Genomic DNA, 25,446 nt, shown 5'->3' with positions numbered 1-25,446 from the left:
GGTCATTCCTCTAAATAGGTGGTGCAGGGATATCCCAGTGCTTAAGGTGACCTGGCTACGAGAGGCTGATGTCCCCAGATGTGGCCGGGTGCACATTCACCCAGTTCATCCATTACAACAGGGCAGTGCTGTGTACAGGCTACATCATCCTTTTTGTGAGAAGCTGAAGTTTGCCATTTGCTGATCTCACCACACAGAGTATGCACATAAATAGACAAATGTTTGGCAAGTTATTTTTAAGTGAGTCAAGATGGTCACTATTAAGGAAATATATAAACATTTGCGGTGATAGGAGCAAACATAGGACAAGGTGAATGGAGAGCCTGGAGATCTCCAAAAGAACCATTCATCTGCAAATTCATGCTGTTTGGAATTGCATTATGAAGTATTATCTATACTAGAGAGTCACTTCTATTCTTCAGGGTGAACCGAAAGCTAAACAAATACTCTGCATGTTTATACACAGTCACATAGAAATGCTTAAAAAACTCTGCCTCCCTAGTGCTGCTGTGCTTTGTAATACTGGCATAGGAGATGCTATTTATATCTTTAATAAAACACTGAGATTAATTTTTCTGCTTCACCATGGATCCATTTTGAGAGACACAGTGGCATGCTGGTTTTGAGTATTAGACTCTGACCCTTCTCCTTAGCAACTAGGTGGCTGTACACTTTCAGCTCTCTCCTCCCCACCATCACCACACCCCAAGTGTCTTTTGAGTAAGTTCTTTTCCTCTGTGCCATCAGGCTTCCAAAAGAGGCCCACAGAGAGAACTGTCACCACACCAGGGAGAAAGCGAGCAAAGAGAAAGAGGGAGGCGGAAGCTTTTTCAGGACTGTTTTTGTTTTCTCTACTTAATCACCTTAAGAGCTCAATGAAATGGGTTTATAAGCTGTACTGGAGGAGCTGAGAACTTTCAGGCTTCAGTGTGAGAGCCAAGCTGTAGTTTCCAGCAGTTTAGCAAAGGAGCACAAAACAGCAGTGTCCCATTGCCCTTTCCTGACAGCGTAGTTTCCCATCCTCCCAAGGGTGTGTGTGCTGGTGCATGCAAGAAGCTAATTAGTTGTCTTGTTCAGATCGTATCTGAAAAAGTAAGTGCCTTTTTCACAATTTCTTCCCGTATTCCCTCTGTCCGCTGTAATCTCTTTCCAGCCACTGCAAACATTTTTAGAATTTATTCCTATTTTTCTGTCTTCATTAGTCTGTCCATCCAGTGCTTTCCTTTTAGGTCACAAGTTAAATTCACCGGTGATAGCTCCAGATTAGAACCACAAATAACAATCACTTCTGGAGAGGAGGGAGAATGAAATAAGACATTTTGCCAATTCTCCCATTTCGGAGTAAGTCACTGTCACTAAACAGGCATAGTGAGATATGTGTTTAATGTGTTGTGATAATTTTTAATGAAACATAAATGATGTTTACGTTAGTGTGTATATTAGTGTTCTGGCCAAAGGTAATCAGCTCAGTGCCAAAGACAACTCCTATTTAACATGAGTTTTAAAATTCGTCCCTGAGAATCATTACCGTATCGGTATGGTAGTATCCTGAGAAACGTTGCCTAGAGTTTTTCAAGTTGTGAGCAGTTAACTACATCGAATATAGTTGAGACCGAATATGGTTAAAGAGAGCTGACTTGGTCACTGGAGGGAAGGTCTGCTGTGCATACAGCTCAGCTGTAGTGACCACACCCTGATTTACAGGAAATGTTGTTAGGTTTAAAAGAGATAGGAGGAGCATGGTTCAGACCAGAAATATATACATTTAAGAAGGAGTCCAAGTCTAAACTTACTCAGAAGCATTAGGAAGTACAGATTTGGGGCCAAGATTCTCTGGTGAATCTCAAGCCAATCTGTAGGATGTGTAAGAACAGGGTAGCAATTAGGCCTGAGAGGATATTTAAAAGCAAATAGGCTTGGAATGAGAAAACATTTGTGAATTTGAGTAAGTCAGTTTCTTTTATAAATGTGTAGATTCATAGGGAGTTAGTCTATATCATTTTACTATCAAAAAGTACTTATGGTCTAGAAGATTAGAAACTCATTCCTAAAGTGAACAGGTATCACTACTTATAATTTTAGAAGCCAGAGCAAAGCAAATCTTGGAGTTCTGTATTTGATGCAAGGCAGGACAGGCCCTAAACATCTTTGTTTTAGAACAGAAATTTCATCTTCATTGAGAGCCATATAAGGACAAGGTACCTAGATTCAGTATTCCATACCAGGAGCTGGTGAGACCAAGAACATGAACAAAAGGAGGCACCAGCGACTCCTTCATTTTTCTGGTAGGAATTCACATATTTTCTTTTCTGGTGTGATTTGAATGCACAGTATTAACACGCTGCCCCACACTTTCCCTGTCTCCAGCCACATATTGGTTAATATTCTCTTAAGTAGACATTATAACACCTGCCTGAAGTGAGTTAGAATTGGTCAAGAAGAAATCAGTCATTCACATCACAGTTTAATTACATATCCACAGTCAATGATAATTCACATTTTACAAAATGCTTTTCACAGATATGACTTCATTTGCTCAGCACTACTTTGGGGCACAGTCTACACATTGTTTACATATGAGGGAACTGAGGTAAAGGACTAAGCATTTTGTCTGAGATCACATATCTGATTAAGTTCTGAACCTAAACCTTGCTTTAAGCTGTGTGGAGAATTTTAAATCCCATCTTTCCTATGTTTTGGCCCTAAAAGCAAATCTCCTGTTTCTATTTTAGCAATTTCCATCTAGCTCACTCTCCTAGTATTGTCCACATGATCTCTGCTTCTGAGATGATGATAAGGAAGCTTCCTACAGAGCACTGTTCTTGGATACTGGGTGCCATAATCCCACTTTCACCTTGAAAATGTACTTTTCCCCCAATTTTCATTCTGTCACCCATCACTCTGGGCCAGCTCAGGGCAAGACATATAGAAGCCTGGGAGAACATTCCCAGGGAGAAAAGCCTAGTATCATTCTGCAAACTGGAAGTATGGACTATGGCTTAAAACAAGGGTTCCATTCTTTGAGTCCGTTCCATGAACAGGGACTGCATTCCAGTTGGAAGTAACATGACCATCATCCCTAATGCTGTTATGTAATTAGAATAAGCTGTAACAGGCATGACTAAGAGTTTTCTTGTCAAGAAATTACAGAAATGTCCATGTGCCAGGGGCGCTCATTGCTAAGTGACTTTGTAGTCACCTTATTACCTCTAAAACACAAAACAAATTAGTAAAAGAAAGTAAAGAGTTACAGAGGAATTGGAAGTACACCCTAGAACATAGGACACTGCACAAAGAGTGTGTAGAGGTGCCTCTGTCTTGTTCTAGGCTTCTCCATTAACTAACCTTGGAAATTAGACATGGAATCCAATGACTTTTAGTTACATTTGTCCACCCTGGATACTATAAAGCATGAGCCCATGGTTTTGGTAGATGGTGTAGGGGAGGAAAAATAATGTTCCCTCCACCCTTCTAGGTTCTTGGCTGAGACCCCCATAATAGGAGAAAAACAAGCAAAAGTTTAGTAACATGTATACATCCAGAATATATGGGAGAGACCCAGGAAAACTGAGTAACTCCCCTGTAGTGGCCCATGCTGTCACCTTGAATAACATCTCCAGCTAAAGACAGAAGAAAATACTGGGTGAAGGGAAATGAAGACAGTTATGGGAATTACCCAGAAAAACAGTAAGGTGAGGGTCAGGTCATGATACACATTTAAACCCTCACCTTCTCCATTGATAAGAGTTTCTAGAGATTTGTCATCCTTCTCTTCCTGGTACAGAGAGGGAGACATCTTTACAAATGGAGATTTCCCCTATAAATGTCTCTTACAAAAAGCTAACTTCTATGGTGCGCCTGGGTGGCTCAGTCGGTTAAGTGTCCAACTCTTGATTTCGGCTCAGGTCATCATCTCAGAGTCCTGAGATCGAGCCCTGTACTGGGCTCCATGTTGAGTGCCAAGTCTGCTTGAGATTCTCTCTCTCCCTCTCTCTCTCTCTCTCTCTGCCCCTCCCCTCACTCTCCCTCTCTCTTTCTAGTTCTCTCTCTCAAATAAATAAGTAAATAAAATATTTTTTTTAAAAAGGTAACTTTTTAAAACTTTTTTTAAAAACTTTTTTAAAAAAGAAAGAAAAAGGTAACTTCTCAGTTTTCAGAGCTTCTCCTTTATCTCCTGTTCCTTAAAAATAACCAGGTCAAAATAATCAATATGCCAAAGAGGCATATTTGGGGATGGCATAGTCAGCTCCCTTCCTTGGTCATTAGTGTATGCCTTAAGTTTTAATAATGCCTTCCCAGTGATTGCTTTACATGATTGCTTAGCTTGTTTACATGAAACTTGCTCAAGAAAGAAACATTTCCAGGGGATTACTGTCAAGCAGGAGAATCTATATACTCCATATCCTGGCATCAATAAAAGGAGAGCACATTGTGTCAGCTGCAGAGCTCTGAGGTTAGGTTTTCACTGGTTGTTATTGAAGACTTTCAGTGATTACCAATACATGTTTATTTGGCATGCTTTTTAAATTAACTCATTTTCTAGGGAAAGATTTGTCATTAGAAGTCTTGTAGGAATGTAGCACGTACATTGACTTTGCTTGGGGCCTTATCTCATCCCTTTCAGCGGGGATTTATACAGTACTGCCTATGAGATTTTGTAAATGAGACCCTTAAGCCCCAAACCCAGGGACCTTGCTGAATAAATGAGGAAGAAGAGACCAAGTGTCCAGGATCCATCTCATTAGGCACAGGAAATCAAGGAGTGCTTTAGGGATGCTTCTTTGGGTACAGTAGTTTTGGAGTTTTTTGTTTGTTTTTAAATTTTTATTTAAGTTCTAATTACTTTACATACAGTACAATATTGGTTTCAGGAGTAGAATTCAGTGATTCATCACTTACATACAATACTTAGTGCTCATCACAGCAAGTACCCTCTTTAATACCCATCACCCATCTAGCCCATCCTCCACCCATCTCCCTCCATCAACCCTCTTGTTCTCTGTCGTTAAGAGTCTCTTATGGTTTGTTGTCTTCTCTTTTTTCTTTTTTCCCCCCTTTCCGTATGTTCATCTGTTTTGTTTCTTAAATTCCACATATGAGTAAAATTATGGTATTTGTCTTTCTCTGACTCATTTCACTTAGCATAATACTCTCTAATTCCGTCTGTGTTGTTGCAAATGTCAAGATTTCATTCTTTTTGATGGCTGAGTAGTATTCCAGTGTGTGTGTGTGTGTGTGTGTGTGTGTGTGTGTGTGTGTATCACACCTCTTCTTTATCCATTCATCAGTCGATGGACATCTGGGCTCTTTTCGTTGTTTGGCTATTGCTGATGATGCTGCTATAAACATTGGGGGTGCATGTACCCTTTTAAATCTGTATTTTTGTATACTTTGGGTAAATACCTAGTAGTGTAATGGCTGGATTATAGAGTAGTTCTATTTTTAACTTTTTGAGAAACCTCCATACTGTTTTACACAATGGCTGCACCAGTTTGCATTCCCACCAACAGTGCAAGAAGGTTCCCCTTTCTCTGCATCCTCGCCAATGCCTGCTGTTTCCTGTGTTGTTAATTTTAGTCATTCTGGCAGGAGTGAGGTGGTATCTGATCATGGTTTTGATTTCCATTTCCCTGAGGATGAGTGATGTTGAGCATCTTTTCATGTGTCTGTTAGCCATCTGGGTGTCTTCTTTGGAAAAGTGTCTATTCATGTCTTCTGCCCATTTCTTAACTGGATTATTTGGTTTTTGGGTGATAAGTTCTTTATAGATTTTGGATACTAGCCCTTAATCAGATATGTCATTTGCAAATATCTTCTCCCATTCCATAGGCTGCCTTTAGGTTTTGATTGTTTCCTTTTTGGGTACAATAGTAAGAGAAGGAGTCTGTTTTTAAAATGAAAATGTCTATAATACCCTCCAGTTACATCCACATCGATGTAAATGGGTATTATACTGAGCGAAATAAGTCAATCAGAGAAACACAATTATCATACGGTTTTACTCATATGTGGAATATAAGACACCGTGCAGAGGATCATAGTGGAAGGGAGAGAAAACTGAATGGGAAGTCGTCATGGAGGGAGAAAAACCATGAGAGACTCTTGACTCTAGGAGGTAAACTGAGGGTTGCTGTAGGGGAGGTGGGTGGGGGATGGGCTAGATGGGTGATGGGCATTAAGCAGGGCACATGATGTGATGAGCAGTGGGTGTTATACACAACTGATGAATTTTGAACACTACATTGGAAACTAATGATGTACTATATGTTGGGTAATGGGATCTAAATAAAAATAAATAAATAAAATGACCAAAAAAAAAAAGTGAAAAGGTCTATTTGGAGCAATATTATCCAACACATTCAGTTTGAGTCTTGCTTGGCAAACCACTGCTTTCTGCACCACAGTGATCTCAGTCACTCTCATTAAATAGAGGGTAAATCACATTTAGTGAGGACACTGTCCTGTGTTGTGGGGGCTCCAGGATATGGTTTCTTAGAATGTGTTAGCATTTCCACCCTTCCCTTGAAAGACCCTTCTAGATTAAGACAGGGTGAAGTATATGACCTGAGAAATTATGTGAATTCCCGTATGTGATTAATTCACTTAAAGTCTAAGAAATTAGGTTTCTTTACAGAGTAAAAGGATATTGAGTATTCTAGACTACCCTTTCCTGCACAACGGGCCATGGATTAAAATAATTTGGAGCCCCGTGCACAAAGAAGGGTCTGATAAAAGTTTCACTTTGCACTTGCATTCTAGAATCTTACCTCTGCCTTAGACTCCAGCATCCAGCTTAGGCTGCGGAAGGAGAAAGCTTAAGCTGTTTGTGAAAATACACCCTGAGGTAGAAGGCAGTTGAAATGTTTCAGTTCTTTACCTCCAAAGACGATCTCAGCATTACCTCCTGGTAGGAGGAATGCACATACACTAAATGCTTCTCTAAGTAAACATGCGTCCCAGCGGCCTTTTACTTCTGCATGCATAACACTGATTTATCACCATTGCAGCTGCTTAACATTTTGCAGGGCGGTGTTTCATTCCCTCCCCCCTCCTTCTTTGCATTCCCTTTTTGAAAAAGAGCTCTGTACTGTATTTTAAATATTTTAGACTCGGCAGCAGTAAAAGTTTTCAGGCTGTGGATAACACCATCCCTGCAAGGAGAGGAAGGTTTTAACACAGCTGTGATACCAAACTTCAAGAAAAAAGGAAAAGGAAAAAAAAAATAGGCAAGCTATTTGTTTGTTAGACTGTCCCCGAACACTGTCCATCAGAATGATTCCCATTTGTGTGTGGAAATTCCTGTTGCAGGGTCTGCAAAAATAAAAAAAGCTTAGGATTTTCTAGAAGAAATGGAGATCATCTTCTCTAGCTAAAGAATAGAAGCATTACAATTACTCCGAGAAGGTTTATATGGGAAACAAAAAACTGTGAGAAGAATGGCGTGTCTCTTACGGGGCTGTTATTAAGATTTCAAAACAGTGAGGGACACTGAAGAACCCGTTTTAAGCAGTGATTGTCATCTAGTGGAGGGTCACTTTTAATGCAGGATTGTTCTAGTTCACACTGAGGTCAAGGAATAGAAAAGTTCCTTTGGTAGATTTTAGCTACATCAGCCTGCCATTCCCAAACTTCCTGCTGATAAATGCTGTGCTTGCCTAGTTCAACTCTTGAACGGTTTGTGTGAGCAGGAGATGAAGAAGGAGGCAGGCTCTCCTGCTCTGGGCCCATTTCCCCCATAGAGGCCAAGTTTTCACCTTCATTTTTTTTCTTGGTTCTTTGAAAGCAGAAAATTAAGAAAATGTTATGGCCGCCATACCTGGTGGGAAATCACTTGAGTTGAACTTGTCACCCTCTTAATCCACTTATGATGATAGAGCGCTGATTTGTGCATCTAATTACTGAAGCGTAATTATGCTGCACTGAAATCAACGTGGCACAATAAAATATGCACCACCTTCCCAGGAATGAGACATGCCGTTCTCCTTCTCCTCGCCGTTAGTAGTGACCTTATTTACAGTCTTAATCAAAAGGGAGCTTTGTCAAAGATTCAAAGTCATCCCTTTCAGGCAGCTGAGCTATGCGACACATGCCTAAAACTAGCTTTATGAGGTTGTAGGTAATGAAGTTTGGCTTCACAAATGGAAATTACTAATTTATTAGTGTTCTTTGAGGTGGAAAATAGCCATGTAGATAAAGGAGAACACGTAGGTGCATTCTACAAAGTCTTTAAAAAGCACTTTTGAAAATGTTCCACACCATGGCTTACGAATAAATGTAAAAGCTGTATGCTCAGAATTCGGGTGTACTCTTTTATCTCAGAAAGAGAACTGGCTTAAGAAATAAAAGTAGAATGCTCAGAATACATATGATCTCCTCTTGTAAAGAAAGAGAAACTAGAAGGGAGAAGGATGGGGGGCCTGGGGGTTCAGTGTTATGTTGGATTATGTTTAAGATGCTTACTGCATGGTGTTGATGAGCAGTATGGTTCCCATTGGCAAGACTCATTCTTAAATATTCTGATTCAGTAGGTCAGAGGTATGGTCCCAGAATCTATGTTTTTAAATCCTAACAGTCTTACGATTATAGCTTATTTGCTATATACCAGGCATTCCTCTGAAAATTTTACATGAATTAACTCTATTCCTTAAAACAGCCCCAGGAGATATTACTATCACTTTTTCCCTTTTACAGGGCAATTAAATAATTTTTCCAAAATCACACATTGAGTGGCACAACTATAAATGTACATTAAAAAAGTGTCTTCAGTGATGACCTAGAAGAAGAAAATGGACATCATTGCAGATCGTTTGGCAAAAATACCGCTTCCATTTGCAGCTCTTTTCCAAAAGGCCATGAGTATAGTGACTTCCTTTAAACACAGTAGTTCAGTTATTCACAGACTGTTTTATTCAAGTTTAAGAAAATATTTGTTAGCTTTATTGGCTTTTTGCTTGTATCACTTTTTTTGGAATGTGTAGTCTTGTTTATAAGAAGGCGTTAATGGTATGAAAGAACAAATCAGCAACATATTACTGGGTTTTCTTCTCCATTAGTGGTCAGGGATCCATTCCCCTTTACATTTCTTCTTTGGTGTATATGTGGAGGGAGGGGTGGTGGGTACTGGCAGGTGGTTCAGAAAGATTGGAGCAACTCCATGGGTTGGTAGGGGTTTAATAAAAATAATGGAGTAAGGAAGGAAAATGTAAATTCATTTTTAAAAGAGCACCTAAAGGAGAGGAAGTAACTAAATCAGATTGTTAATGTCATAGACCAAACACTTGGGGAGGCTGGGACCAAGATTGGACAGAACTGTCTTGATTTTCTAACAAGTATCTTATAATCTTCCAGTGATGGCAGGATGTAGGGATATGGAGGCTGAAGGTAAAGCCACGGTGTTATAATGCATTATTTCAGGATGACTTCAATCAAGCAAAATCGAGTTTATGCCACATCCTGCTTGGTGGTGGCTCCGAGTTAACAGGCAGAAACTTTTCGCTATAGGATTTCCATTTCTCAGTGAATTTATATTGCTGTATAATTGTTTATCTTGATTGTCAGCTGCTACATGGGTGTCTTATATGCGTATCTTTCCTAACCAATAAGACCGAAAGCTTAATAAAGAACAGGGGCACTAACTTGCTTTTCCATATGCTCTTTGAAACACCTAGCAAAACCTGGGCATCAAGAATTGAACTGAATTAAATCGGATATATTAAACCAACTTGTTCTTTGTCTTTGTGATGCAAAAGGTGATGTATCTAATTCTGTTATTCAGTTTAAGGTTTCATTGTTTTTCATTTGATCGCAAAAGGTAAAAATTGATGTTATCTTCATATACATATATACTTTCGCAAAAGGAAGTCTTGTTCTCAGCTATACTTTAGAATCATAACATTGTACCTTTATCAAATGGGTTAGTATCTAAAAATAACAAGCAGTCTTCTCGGAAGGAATTTCTCATTAAAATGAAGAAATAAAAACCTAAGGCTATTCAGAACACAAGAAGTTTGCATCTTAATTCTTTTCGTGGAGACCTCAAATTCCATGAAGTGTTATCAGTGCTTTGTAATCTAATGCCTACTAGTTGAAGAAAACATGGACACTAGACCATGCTTAAAATTAGAAGAAAAAAAAATTACCTCTCTCTGTAACACATTTGCCAATATCCCAAAGAAATAAACAATCCGTAAAGAGTTCAGCATGATTACATGTTTACAAAGCACAGAGGATTTATTCTAACATTTTTCCACCTGGAAAAATTGAGCTTAAGCATCTTCAGCAATCTAGAAGCAACATTGTGTTCTTTCCAATGTGTCATGTCGCCTTTATAGTAATCATGTACTTGCAGAAATGGGACTGGGTGGTGGTGGTAATTGTAAAGGTTCTGGTGTAGAAATTGCAGATGGAGAGCTAGGCTCTGGGGATGGACGTGGAGGAGCGGAAAGGAGCCTGGAGAAAAAGGCTGTCATATTTGCTCAGAAGAACCGCCAAATCAGAGAGCAGAGGAGATTTCATTGGAGGAGCGCCTTCAACAGCAACTAATCCTGTCATATTGAAAGAAAATTGTAAATGTTCTCTCCAGAAATTGTCCGCCCATTGCAGCGAATCGAACACACACGCAGGAACACAGACACGGTCTCCTGCTATACCAAAGGCGCCTGGGCGCATAGACCCGCTCCGGCGAGCGAGCCACCGCGCGCGCGCGCACACACACACACACTCTCGGGCGCACGCCGTGTGTCTCTCTCTCTCTCTGTCTCTGTCTCTCTCTCTCTCTCTCTCTCTCTCACACACACACACACACACACACACACACACACACACACACACACACACGCCAGCCTGCGGGTTGGCTAAGGGCCTTGAAACCGCAGATCCCACTAGGACATCGCCAGAGGCACTGAAGTAGGTGTTGCCCCCCACAGTAATTACTACTTCCCCAAACACTTTGGTGAAGAAATGAATCCCGCCCAGCTCGCGGGTGCATCCAGGTCTTGGTTCTGTTATGCTCTCCAGACTCCTCTTCTTCGTGAAAGCCAGGTTTGAAAGTCCTTTCTGCGTTTCCTTTGGTGGTTTGGTGTGGAGGGCGGGGGCAGCGTCGGTTTAACTCCAGCCTAAACAGCGAAGGGGTTCCAGACTCGCCAAGTGACCAGGACCGGTGTGGGGTGTGCGACTCTGCCCGCGCGCGCCCGAGGTCCGCAGCTCTTGTCCGAGCCTTTGGGTCCGCTCTCACCCCGCCTCCCCGCCCCACCCCTCTGGCTGTCGCGGCACCAACTAATCTTTGCCTTTTCTCTTGCAAGATCAAGGGAGAAAAGGAGCTGGCGGCTGGCTTCGGACTCTGAGCGGGGCGCAGCTCGTTCCCGGGCCAGTCAGCCCCGAACCCGCGAAGGGCTCCTCGCTCCTGCCAGCCTTCATCAAGGAAATCGCAGCCCGGGAGGCAGCTGGAGCTACACCGGCGGCAGGTAAGGGCGCCGCGCTGCCCAGCTCTCAGTTCGCCCGCGCCAGGGACCCTGGCACGGCAGGGTCTCTCCCAATCCCCAGAACCCGGCGTGGAGGGATCGGGGACTGGGAAATTGGGCGGTAGTCCTCCACAAGTGCAGATTCTCAGATGGAAACTTTGACTTTTGGGGCTTGGAGGGTTGAAGGCAAGTGATGGCGGGTCTGGAAGGAGGGAGCAAACGAGGCAAAGCGAGAGGCGGGGGCGCGATTCCGCGGGTCACTGAGTCCGGCGGAATGTGGCGAAGGCAGCCTGCGAGCCGCGCCTGCAGGGCATTGCTCTCCTTCCAGCCTGCTAGCCCTCTCCCCAAGATGCTGTCATGGAAGAGACAAGGAGAGCTTCGCCCTTTCCTGCCCCTCACGCTCCCTCTTGTTGGGGGGTCTGGCCACGTCTCCCGGGCGTTTGGGGTGGAGGCCCAGCTCGCCCCGGCTCCACAGTCCCCTGGCTCCGCCTTCCGAGCAGCCCCTTGGGTGCCGGCGCTGGGTCGCTGGAGGGAGACTTGGTGCTGCGGTCCGAGGACCTCCGCCAAGGGGTGCCGGGAGTGGGGGGGGGGGGTTATAAGAATGAGGAAAGGATCCCAGGACAGAGGAAGGGGGCAGTCTCCTGCAACCCCATCCCACTTCGGTCCCGCACACCAGGTCAGCAATCCGCCTGGGCTTGGGACAGTGTCCCAGCCGGAAGCCCGCAAGGTCCGGGATCATGCCAGGGCTTCCCCGACCTCCACCTCACTGTGAGCCCTAGGCCACCGAGGTGGGGCACGGGGTCACAGTTGGGGGCTGCTGCACCCACAGTGCCCCTAGTTGTCCGCACCTGCGAACCTGGGTGATCGCTGCTAACTTGTAGCTCGCAGAACCGGTGAGGTATGGTCCAAGCCCGCGCAGGGTGGATTGTGCAGAAATCCCACCTGTGCGCTCTGCCCCGTGCCCCTGCCCCCCCTTTAGGGGTGGAGGAGGTTCCCCCTGGGAGAGCTTTCAAGAAGGGAAGTTTCCCCTGAATTAGTGACCCAGAAAGCAGCACACACCCACTGCCTCAGTCTCCCTCTAGCGTCCCCATCTTTTTCTCTGCCCATCGCTGTCCTCAAGGCTGCTTTAAGCCACAAAATCGTCCATGCAAGGGTCCATGGAGCCACCAGCCCCAAGGCTGTCGCATATATGAAAATATCTGTGGGAGTCAGCCGGTGCAGACAAGCAGGAGGAGAGCAGAGAAATAGAGGTAAACGCCTAAGGCAAGCAGAGCTGCCTGCTGATAGCTCACCCAAGCCGCCCTCCCGTGTCCTTATGTCAGTTCACGGCCATGGCAGGTCTGTGGCCTCAGTCACAGGAGGGTTCCAAGTCCGCCTGACCAGGTGCTGCAAGCCCAGCTGGAGCCCAGCACCTCCCAGTCCTCAAGCTTCGGAATCCCCCACGTTGACTTTCTAGTTCCCTTTCCTCTCTCTCTCTATGGTTTGTTTTTGCATTTCTTGCTCTTTTTCCTAGCGCTGGGTGGCAGTGGGTACGTGGCAGCCAGCCGTGTGGTTTGTCCATCCCCTAGTACACGCAGCCAGCACCACAAACACACGTCCCCACGCTCTACCACACACTGGCCCGCTCTCTGGTATGCTGCCCCTGCTCCGCAGCCTGGGGCACCTGCAGCAGCGTCCACTGCCAGGGCCATGCAGAGGGCAGGGCTGGAGGAGAGGGGAGCCATCCAGACTCCAGAGGGAAACCATGGGGCAACAGAAATGGTCTGAGAAAAACTCGAATTTGGGGGTGGGGTGGGGTGAGGGTAAGGAGGCTCTGGGGGAACTGGCCAGGGAGTTATGGCTCCAGCTGTGTGTGGTCAGTGGGCCAGAGGCTGGTGCACCCAGGCTTCTGCTTTGGGCATGCCTCAGGCCAGAGCCCAGCCACAGCGGGCAGCCTCTCTGCAAACCTCCCAAGGAAGTCCAAATGGCCAGATCCTGGGGTAACCAGCACCTGACTTCACTCCAGGCTATTCTGGCTTACCGGGTTTAAGAGGGCTCTAAAAGTGAGGTAGCTTATAAACTCCTGAAACTCAACCCGGCATTGTGTGGCAAAGGCCATGCATTCTATTCTGTTGGCAATCTGTATGTGTGTATACATTGTATTGGAAAGCATATGGCAGGGAAATGACATTTTCACTGATACGCAAATAATGATGACGATACACTTTAGAAGCTACAGTTAGGCACGTGTGCATGTCATATTTGGGTGATAACAACAAGGAACTGATAATCATAGAAGTAAACCAATTGATTTGGCCAGAAGACAGTTTCACATTGGGAACTGTATTGGGCTGCAATTTAGAAAGTGGACTTTTGAGACTTGTCAAATGGACGGAAGAATTTTGTTCTAGTAGTGTCGAAGCTTTGCAGGATTTGGCACTGAAGGTCTCAAGAAGTGATATGTTAATGCCAGGTGAATTTTTATTGCTATTACTATTATTAGTAATGTGTTCCAGTTGAGGCAGTACATAGATAAGCAAATTCTGCTGATTCTATATTTTTTACTAGGCTGAACAATTAGGCCAATTAAAGCTGAAAAATAAGGGTGTGGAAATTCCAGCCAAGTCAGCTTGCTGTTTTAAAACTCTCTGAATGAAGTGGGGTGGGAGTGAGAGAGAGTCCTGAGACCCAAAATTTCTGCCAGATGCTTGGTCTTCCTACAGAAGAAAGAGGCATATTTGTTTATGTAAGTATGCCTAAAAGTGTCTGGAGAGGGACTGGAGTGACAAAATAGGTAGATTTGAATATCCCTACCATGTTCAAGTTCAAGGGAACCCAAAGAAAACATTTGCAGCTCTCAACTTCAGGGGCAGATAGGGAAGGGACCAGTAGTCAAACGTAGGTAAAAGTCTCTTGGGATGCATCCCCACGTTGTCTCAATTCTGGGGGAAAGCAGAGAGAGAGAGGCTGTCTTCACTTTTAAAAACCACATTACTCCAAATGTAACCCTTTCCCCTTCTTTACACAGATAATTCCAACATCAGGCACTTGGATGTACCTTCTAGTGACATTTTCCAGTTCCAATCCAGGGCAGCCGTCCCCCAGGGCCAAGGGCACAGGAGGGAGGGGCAGCCTCTGACGTCTGAGGAGTACAGCAGTCCCCAGCCTACTGGCTGTCAGGGAAGGCAGGAGAGGCATGGCACCCACTTTTGTGGGAGAGGGTAGGCAGGCTGATTAGGGGGCACCTGTCTCTCCCATCCACGGCAGTGACCAAAGTTAAGGCAAGTGCAAAAGAGGAAGAAGAGGGGACAGTAGAATAACAGGAAATGAAGAGGGACTGGGAAAGGAGTCAGTGAGGGCAAGAATGTGTGGGTGTGCCATTAACAGCCCCCCGAAGTGCTTCGTCAGCGATGTCAGTCTCTGCAGTGTGCCTGTGACAGGATGCCTATCAGTGATTCCCTAAACACAGCCACTCACAGCACACCCCACTCATGATCTTATCTTAATCTTTATTCACTTTACTCAGTACGATCTAGACACTGACAAACATTTTGTCACACATTTCTCTTGAAGGACTGGTTTTCTTCATTTAAACTTGTATTTGAATTGGTTGGACGTCTTATGGTATGAATTCTGTGTCATTTTCCTCAGACTCCTATACATCAAACACCGTCAGTATTCTCCTTGTGACTATTACTACCTGTCATTGATCCCCTGTCACCTGTCTGCACTTTGTCTACCTTCGGTTCATGGAGCAAGGCGTTGGGACTGCTTTTGTTACAAGGTATCAGAGCCAGTGTCCTCATTGCATACCCCAAAGCTCAACTGAGTCATGTGATCGTGGTGGTGGTGGTGTGTGTGGTTTCTGTGGGACAAAGGAAGCAGGTTGTTTTTCCTTGGAAATGAGTTTTCATAGAGTGTGTTCTAAGTCCCTGGCACTGTCCTAAGCACCTTTCATGTATTGTATCATCTGTTCTGTTAGTGCTTTATCCCCACTGTTGAAGATAGTGTCTGGTACATCCTAGGAGCTTATTAAATATTTGTTGAATATTTATTCAAGAATGAGTAGATGAATCAATTCTCATGTTGTCACTGTAACAACCCTGTGAGGTAGACGTAATTTTCCCCATTTTGCAGCATTCGGAGGGGTCAGGTAATGGCCCAAGATTGCACAGCTGGTACATTGCAGCCCCTAGATGCAAACACAAGCCTGTTGGACTTCAGTCTTTGTCTTACGCTGTGCTGATTGGCTCTCTGAATAGTGGCAGCATTCATTTTCCCTCTGTTTGGGGAAGTCAAAGCTCTGGTGTTCAGAGTTCAGCATTGTTCTCCCCATCCTTTAATTCAGCTCTGCATATGCTTGTTGGATCCCCTAAACCCTAAGCAAGGCAGATTCGGTGCCAACTAGATTCTTAGTTGGCACAACATGCTTGTTCTGATTAATCAGTGAATGCCTCTGGCAGAGGAAAACAAATGCACCAAAATTACCTGATATTTTGGCAGATGTTCTTTCCGTCTTTTGCTGTACTAAGATTTCCTTTTGTCTGGTGCACAGGATGAAAAAGAGTGTTGATATCTTTCAGATTAACTCAGGACATGCGCTGAAGTGGGTGAAGAGGCTTTCCTAGCATGAGGCAGATCACCAAGAGCTGCCGAAGAGCCCACATCTCCCAACTTCGAGTATAGTGTCTCCTCATTTTGCCATGCAGAATGAGTTCCTCTTAATTTATTAAGATTGCCCGTGCTTACAGTCCTGAATTTCAATGGCAACTTTTAATTTTAGTTAGGATTTACTATCCCCCTTTCTTCTGAGAGGCGTGATGTGACTTTGTGTGAAACAGCTATTAGCAAAGGGCGAGTGAGGTAGGTGCTGGCTGGTTTGCCTCCTTCCACACTTCATATATTCTTGTCTTTATTTTGCTTCCCTTTTTTCCCCTCATGTTCAAGCTCCTTCTTTTATACTGTGACCTAAATATACAATCATCTTAACTGGTGCTGTTACCATGGTAATGCTTCATGGTAGATAAGGGTACATACTAAAAAATCAGTTTCTTTCATTAGCAATGGAATTCCTTCTTTCTCCCTCTCTCCCAAATCCTGGCTTTCACTGAATGATGCCCTCTGGTGTTCAGTAACAGGAAGCACATTACTTTGGAGAGGGCAAGAACATCATTTTTTAAAACTTTGAGAAAATTTCAATTCTAATTTTAATTTGAAATGGACAAAAGCGAGAAAGACCTGTAATTAGTATATTTTTTAAGTGGAGAGATTGGTAGAAGTTCATAGCCTGAACATTGTGAGTGCCGTTTGCTCTGTAGAATTCTAGAAAGTTATGGGAAAGCTGGGATATTTATACCCTTATCTGTTTAAAATTGCTGTGAAAATATTTCTGTGGGAGACAAAGAGAGTCCATTGAAGCATTTCTGGAAGAAAAATCTAATGGAATCTTCTGTATTTTTAAGTCTTTAAAACTTCAAAGTGGAAGTCTTTTATCTTTAGAATGAGAACATTTTTATTGGTGGATAGGATATATAATTTTTAGTTGTTTTGTTATGAGAAACTTGGAAGTTTTACTCTATATTGTTGTGTGAATAGTAATGCCAATCTGCACATTATTATTAGTCACAAATTACATGACATTAGAAGAAGTGAGGTTGATATGCTATAAGCATGTCTTCTTTTTTCCTCCCTCCAAATTCTGCTCACACCGTGGTGTCCCCCTGTCCAACCTGTCCCTGAAATTTGGCTAGAATTCTTTCCCTCCTCTCCATCCACATAACTTTTCCAGACCTTTAGCATCTCTCACATGAACTGTCGCCAGAGCCTTGCATTTCTAACTGGTCTCCCACCTCCAGTCTTTCTCTAGTACAATCTATGCCTCACACTGCCAGCATGACCTTTCTAAAATGCAAATCTGAACATGTCATCCTCTTGTTAAAAATTCTTCACTGTTTCTCAACTGTCTAGGATAAACTCTAAAATCAAACCCACATGAGCTCTTCTTCCGTAGCTGACCAAAGCCTTTTCACCAGGCTGTGTCTCTTTCTGTCCTTTCTACATTCTCCCACTGCGCAAGGAAATAATACACATAAATAGCTGTGTAGTGACTGGCACAGAGTAAATGCTAAATAAATATTGGCCAACATATTTGCCTCTTTATTCCCTCCTCTGCTTCCTTCTCCTTTTCCCCTCCTCCTCTTTATCGAATTTATTAGTAGTATGGTAGGCAATGATAAACATCACACGCACATTAGCCATCACCCAAACGAATAACAATAGCTGAGAAAAGCAGTGATGTGGCAGGTACTTTGCTGAATATTTTATACTCCATATCTCATTTAATCTCCCACAGCCAGGCACACTGCATTCCAGTTACTCAGTGCATGTTTGTTATTTTAATATGCATAGTTGATATAATAATGGTGACACTTGACAGTTACAGCAAAGTGCTTGGAAGGTGAAAACATGGGTTTTTCATTTTAAAGAGTTCTTTGGGGTTGGCGGAAATATGTTCTTGGAGAGTAAACTGAACTATTTACAGAAGGGTTAGCCTATAGAAGTGTTACAGAACTTGGGTGATTTTACCTGGTGCGGGTAGCAGAGTGCCAGCTGGAGCTCGCTAGGGAGGCCCAGGAAGGTCTGAAGTGAGAACAGAGGCCATAATTTTATAAATATATATGTTTCAAATGCGTTAGAAATACGGAGCTTCATTTTTTCCTGCTGTTTTTTCACAGATAATGTGCTCCTTGGTCTGTATGCATAGACTCGCATTCTATTTTATTGTGTCAAGGGAGCTATTGGCATCTCCACAGGCTACACACCAGTAGGGCTGGCAAGCCCGTGGATAATGTGCAATGGTACTAGCAACAGAACTGAAGATCTGGATTTTTTAAGGTCAGTGAAAATAAATAGCAAGAAGTGTGGTAGCAGAGCAATATTTTGAAGTGATCTGTATTTACTAGGTTCAGAAAAGCAGTACTTCTCTTTTCCGAACCCTATACACCGTTGAGTGTTGATCTCATGGCAGAACCGGACCCCTTTTCCAGCAGTCAGTATTCAGAGACATCGGGTTAAGTGCTTTGAATCACTAGATTCTGAATTAGTTAAACCACTACTGTCTTCTAAAAAGGCTTTTAAAAGATGAATTCACAGGTTATGTCATTGAAATACTCTGTCTTGCAAAGATTTTCAGGCAGTAGGTTTGGGGTCAGACCCAGAAATCTATTCTTTAGCATCTCAGGTGATATTGAGGTGGGTAATGACAGCGCCACTTTTTAAATAATACCAGATCGAAGAACTGGCATCCAAAGGGCATTGAAGAGGAACAAAGATAGGATGCTCTGCTTGATGTAGCCACCCTGACATCGTAAGAGTTTTCCAGCTTGTGTGAGCCATTGAGGCTGAGAGCTTCGTTGTGGCCAGAGACTGGTTTTCTGGTGTGAGTGATCAAGAACTACTCGGGAGGGCAGCCAGAGGGAAAGATGCTTCTCTTCCATTTCATACCGTCCCTGTACCTGTTTATTTAGAGGGGCACAGTCCCTACCTGTGTATCTTATGTGCTTATGCTAAGTCAGCTGTGGCCATTTAAGATAATGTAAGCAACTTGATTTCTTTGCTATGCTTTGCTTCACTCCTTCTCCTCCACAGTTCCGCTCACCCTCCCTGGTATCTTCCTGGGAAGATTTCTTCATGATTCCAGAGCTCCTCTGTGCTCTCTCCTGTCTGGTGTTCTGACAAAGTTTCCATGACTAATCCAGCTGGACCAAGCACCTGGCCCTCATCCTCTTCTTTCCCCCCAGCCCTAGTGGAGGTGTTAGAGTGAGAAAATATTCTTTAAAGTTAACGGGCATGCATTTCATTGTTACTGGTGAGAAATGCTGGTGAGCTGTCATGATCCTCAGTAACAGACTGATATATTACATGTAATATCTCCCCTAGCAATAGGAACGTTGTAATGACTTTTCCTGATGTTATTGCTCACCCTTGGTCATGAAGATGATTCCTGCACTTTAATAAAGCAAAGTAGCTTCCCCTTACCTCCCCAACTATGCCAAGCCGGTAAACAAGACGCAATAATATAAGAAGACAAGCCTATTATTTCTTGATTATTTAATTAACTAAGGATGTCTTTAAAAGCAGTGAGATGGGGAGCTAAAGAATTCCCCGAAGACTAATTTTTCCCACTCTTCATAAAAGCTAAGCATGGAACAACTTGATTGGTAGAGAGAAGAACATAAATTTCACAGACAATTTCATATTGTTGAACACGGTGAAGATTTTCTCACACCCTGTGCCTTCCTTGGCACCACTATAGAGAGAAGAGGCGTCTACCATATAACCAGCATGAAAATAGGAAATGATAGGAAAACTCTACTTGATTGTACTCTTTAGAGAGCATCAGGACACTTGGTTTCATTTTAGGGAGAAGATAAAGTACAGCCCCAGGGCCAAAGTATTTCCCAGATCTGACCGCTGTTTTCTTGCTTCATTCTCAAAATTACTTTTCTATCAAATTTTATCAGTGGAGTGGGCAGTTATGTCCTCACTTGTAAGCCTGAATATTACAAACTGTTTTTCCTCCCTTTGTACCATGTGCTGGGAGTACTGAAGGTGTGCAGAGTGGTGGAAGAGTCCGTTTAATTTCTGTTGTCTTGGCTAAGGATGTCACTCAAAGCCAAACAAGGAATCACACTTTTGCTTTTATTTTGCAGTGACCATGACTGGATATTTCTATGTTAGGGAAAATTTCAAATTTTGGATAAGGTTCTCTTTCTGTGACAATTAAAATGACAACAAAAACAAAGAAACAACAGCCACTCTTCCTTAGGTATAGACCAAGTTTTCGGACCCGTGTCATTTCTTTACATATGTTATTCCTATACTTCATGCCAGCCCTGTGTGGTAGATGTTTGTTATTATTATTTACTTTTTTGTAAGTCTAGAAATTGGAGCTCGTGGACGTGCACGAGTTCGTTCTAGGTCTGAGAGTGAGTTTGTTGCTTCAGGCATCAGTCACCCATTTAATGTCAACGATCATTTTAAAAATTTTTTGTTTTGCTTTACTATACCATAAGCAGTTTTTTTAATAGCTCATATCATTTGGCATTTAATTCCAATAAGACAAGAAAAATTAGAGAGAGAAGAAAAAGGAATCGAGGCATATCACACTTTGAGCCAGTGTTTAGAAAAGGGAATCACGAAAACCAAGTTCATGTTCGAGGAATTGGTCTCAGGTGAGATTTAGAATGTGTCGTGGCTACTTACCTCTCGGCTTAGTCTAATTCTAGGCTTCCTGTTTGAAGATGCTTGCTCCTTCATAGTTCCCGGGGAACTCTTTCCAGGCACAGTGGGGGAAAGAGTCTAAGCAAGGCTTTCGGTATGGGATTTCTAAAGCAGAAAATATGATTTCTTGAATATTTATAAAGCGTATGTATGTTGGAAAATTTCTGTTGCCCATGAAAATACTGTGTGCTAGTAAAATATTATTTAGTCTCCTTCTATTTCATATTATTCTGTCTATTCCCTTTCTCTGCAAAACTATGGCTATTACTTAACATTAACCTCTGCATTGCAGATATAAAACAGAAGGCCAAAGGAACTAATTATTCTGAGGGATGCACCATCAGTGGATTAATTCTATTTTTGTTTACATGTCCACTGTCAACTCTAACCATTTGTTTGTATGTTCCAAGTCTCCAGAGAATCATTAGTGTCTATTGGTAAATGATAATACCAGCTAATTTTTTTACAATTAATTGAAATTTCACACTCTTACGTTTCAATATCAGTCAATATTTTTACACACTGACACTTTTAATCAAGGATTATCTTTCACAAGGGAGCTACAACAGGGCTCTAATTAATTAAAGTGATAATTGCTCCTCTCCCTTGCAGTTTGTTAGTTACATAACACATCTTTCAGGAAATTCACATCCTTAGCATTTAAAATTCCTTCATTTATAAGGAGACACCTTGGCTTCTGCCTCTGTAAGAATTTCCTGAAAATTCAAATTTCTTTTATTTTCAAGCAGGGATACAGAAAAGAGGTCATATTTATATTCCAGCATGTTTCCATATTCAAAAAAATAAATAAATAAAATGGTGCCTTTCTATCACTGAAGCATTCAGATGAAATCCCAGGGGTCATTCTCATGGAAGAAAGAGGTTGTCAGGTGTCTCTTCTTTGATGTTCACTAGCTCATTTTAGTTTCTTTACCACAGTGCAAGTCCCCATGGTCCATTCCTCTTGGATCTTTCTCCCGTTTCTCAAACCTCAGTTACTTAATTGCTCCTGCCTCTCCGCAGCTTTTTCAGTGCCTACGGTTTGTTATATTTTTCTTCTTGGTTTAGTCCCATTATTTTAGTAGATATTGAATCTAGAGAGTCGGCTATAATTGGCAGCCCTGCTCTCTTCTCCTTTAATAGATATTGCTCCAATTTCTGTATTTTGGCACCTCTTGGTATGAGATGCATTTTCAGAAATAATTGATGGTGACTGTAAATCTGTTAGCTCATCTCCCTAAGACTTAGGAATCGCAGATCATTGAGATCACTGCACCTTGTATTGGTCAGATATTCTAAAGGGCATTATCCCTGTTTGCTTCTTTTAATTAAATTAATGTGACTTACTCATTCCCCTTGCAGCAACTATTTGGCTACTTTTTAAAATCCGTTTTTTCTCTCAAACTCCCGTGTGCTCTTACTCTACATTTCCAATATAATTGAAAATGGAACAGTTTCAATAGTTCAGTTATCTAAAATTCAAAGTACTATTTTTTCATTACTCTGTATAATTATTGGAAGATAACTTTTCTTGGGCTGCCTGGGTGGCACAGTTGGTTAAGCATCTTGATTTTGGCTCAGGTCGTGATCTCAGTGTCCTGAGACTGAGCCCGCTGTTGGGCTCCATGCTTGGCTGGGAGTCTGCTTGAGATTCTCTCTCCCTCTCCCCCTGCCCCTCCCACTTATGTTCTCTCTCTCGATCTTTAAAATAAATAAATCTTTTATTTTTCTAAAAAAGGAAGATAACTTTCTTGCTGCACTAATTTCATGCTTTTAAAATAAACTTTATTTTTTAGAACAGTGTTACGTTAACAGCAAAATTGAGTAGAAAGTACAGAGCATTCCCATAAACTCCCTGTCCCACTATCAACATCCTGCACAGGAGTGGTACAGTTGTTACAGTGGATGACCTACATTAACACATCATAATCATCCAAGGTCCATAGCTTTACATAAGGCTTCACTCTTGGTGTTGTGTGTTCTGTGGGTTTTGACAAATATATAATGGCATGTATCTACCATTATAGTGTCACAAAGAGTAGTTTCATTGCCCTAAAAATCTCCTGTGGCCCCCATTTATCCCTCCCTCCCTCCTAATCTCTGTCTACCACTGGATCCTTTTATCATCTGCATAGCTTTGCTTCTTCCAGAAGGTCATATATTTGGAATCACACAGCATATATAGTTTTGGCTTCTTTCAGATACTAATATGCATTTAAGGTTCCTCCATGTAATTTCATGGCTTGATATAGTCCACTGGCTTTTAATGCTGAATAATATTCAATTGTATTTGTTTTTCTTTGGTATTTTCATTAAATCAGCAAATGCTTTCTCTTATTTCTTGAAGATACCTTTTAGCTATGCATTAGGGGAAAATTTTTTTTCATTTCATCATGTGTATTATTTTATTCTTGTGTTGAATTTTCTCTAATCTTATAGTTCCATGTTCTTAAATTCTGGAGCTTTCCAATAATAGCCACAGCAGAACTCGTGTTCTAAATATTTTAATTCTTTCTCTTTTTTCCCCCTTTAACCCACCCTACTCCTATTTCAGCAATAGTGAGAAAAGAGCATTGTTACTTGGCATCTTGTGGTTTTTATTGAACTGTTTTTGTTTTCCCTATATTATCTTTTTCGTAAGATACTTTTTGGGGGGGGGTAATTCAGGCAACAAAAATCTTTCACCTTTCTGGTGAAAAACTTAAGTGGTTTGTTTATCCAGTTTTGGTAATTCTTCTCCATTGAGTCTGCATAAACAAGAAGAGGTAAGAAAGGACACCACAGAGCTGTTTGTTTTCCATTTCTCCTTCCCAGTTGACCGTCCAAGCTCCAGCAGCCAGTGGTCATGATGAAGCTAAGTAAGAGCCAAAAGCTTACCCAAGATACTTCTACTGACCCCTGAATGGAGCACTATAGATCTTAAATTGTTTTACCAATAGCAGACCGAGCATTCTTGTCTCTATTTGAGAAGTAAACAAAGTCCTAAGAGGTTGTTTCATACTCCTTTAGGTTGTGTCATTTCCTCTGTTCTCCGCCTTCAGGAAAAGTAACGCTATTTTTTATTGATCTAGTCATTCCAGCTATTCAGACATGGCCTTTGCACTGGGCGCCTAATGGCACCCACTTTTTTTAACTTGACTTTTGATAGCTTTGCTTGGGCCCGCTCCACAGTTCCCACACGTAGCTTATATTCAACTCCTTTACACGATGAATTGTCATTGATATTCTCTGGTTTCATTAGAAGAAACCTGCTCCATATGGGCAAAATTTGTATTTTCTTTTTAAATTCTTTTCAACATTAATCTTGTGCCCAGCTCTAATCTTGTCACATAACAGAACTCAATAAATATTTATTTAATGATAATTTTGTGCCACTAGTTTCCTGAACATCTGAAGTTTCTTACTACCCTAACTTGCTTCTTCTGTTGCTTTCACAATAGCAAGTCATCATTTTCTGAAAAAGCTCAAAGAATCTCTCTCCTAGGGAAAAAAAAATTTTTTTTTTCAGAAGAAATCTTCCCTTCTGGCACATTTTCCCGCTTTTGAAACCAACACTTCACCTAAGCCTGAGCAAAATTGTATATGGGCTACCTTCTTAGGTACATAGAATAGTATTATTACTTTATTTAAGCTGAATCTAATTAATACCTAGAGCGTGAACTTTTAAAGGGACACTGCGTGTTTGTTTTTTTGTGGAACCTATGTTGAAACAAATGTAAGCTAGCACAGATCACATTTGATTTCAACAGAACACTTTTCCCCTCTTATACTGGGATGGATTTACAGTACCACTGATTCTTTTTGTTGACTCCATCTACAAGATACATGACCAAAGACAGAGAACAATTTACATCATGAAACTAAGTACTATATTGAATAACTTGCCATACCATAGCTTTGGTCTTATGCATAGAATTGGAGGATTCATTCAGTTGTTCTTTTATTCATTCACTCAGGAGATATTTGCTAAACACTTACTTTGTACACATCACTGTGCTTGTGCCCCCACTTTTCCCTCCTAGCTGACCCCTCTCTGTCATCACACACAAGTATCACTAGTGGAAGGGGAGGTCCACATATGCCCATGTTCACCTCTTTCAGAGTAAGCATTCTCTCACAACAACCCTGCCACGGCCTCAACAGTCAAGCAGCCCTATGCTCCCTGGCTTTGGGAATCTTCCACGGACCTTCACCACCTCCTTGAGAGCAGGAAAAGAAAAGGCTTTGAGTGCTTTCTCTGACTTGAGAAGGGTGTCCCCACTGTCAGGCAGTGTAGAGTAGAGGTTAAGAATATGACCTTGGAGACAATTGCATCATTGTCAGTTTATCTTTAGTTCCTTCAACTTCACATTCAAGAATTTAGTGAGGTGTTCAGCCTCATTTAGTTTGGCACCTTTATTTTACAGTTAAGGAGACTGTGACCAAGAAGTAGTAGTGAGTTGTCCTGTGAGAGACAATGATTTAAGGTGATAGTGCCAGAATTTGGCACCTAAGCATCCTGACACCCAACCCATCGTCCGTTTCACTCCTTCACCATGACTACCCCTATGGAATGTTCCACATGATTATTTTTAATCTTAGAGTTTAATTCCTTCTAAGAAAGATTTGAGCTCCAAACAAAAGAAAACAAAAAACAAACAAAACCCTTGTAATTCTTCCTCATTTATGTGGGATTTCTGTTCTTTCTCTACCTCCCATCTTCTGTTTCCTTGATGATTTCCAAAGG

At 42.1% G+C, this 25,446-nt stretch overlaps 1 protein-coding gene across 2 annotated transcripts in view; it reads left to right on the top strand.

Moving 5' to 3' along the window:
• The first annotated feature begins 10,788 nt into the window (after positions 1-10,788).
• The window catches only part of CHRM2 (cholinergic receptor muscarinic 2), a 139,887-nt gene continuing 125,229 nt past the window's right edge, over positions 10,789-25,446 (top strand). Inside the window, exons 1-2 of one of the 2 annotated variants that reach the window (XM_045792576.2) lie at positions 10,789-11,040; positions 11,301-11,462. In XM_045792576.2, the coding sequence (XP_045648532.1) occupies positions 11,006-11,040; positions 11,301-11,462 (197 nt within the window). In that variant the 5' untranslated portion in view covers positions 10,789-11,005. Of the gene's footprint in view, positions 11,041-11,266; positions 11,463-25,446 lie in introns of those variants that run through there. The other variant, XM_087860804.1, reaches the window with a different exon arrangement.

This window comes from Ursus americanus, chromosome 3, assembly GCF_024610735.1.
Source record: "Ursus americanus isolate L20-20 chromosome 3, mUrsAme1.1.p, whole genome shotgun sequence".
NCBI classification, from domain to species: Eukaryota; Metazoa; Chordata; class Mammalia; order Carnivora; family Ursidae; genus Ursus; species Ursus americanus.
This window is presented reverse-complemented; position numbering and strand designations above follow the sequence as displayed.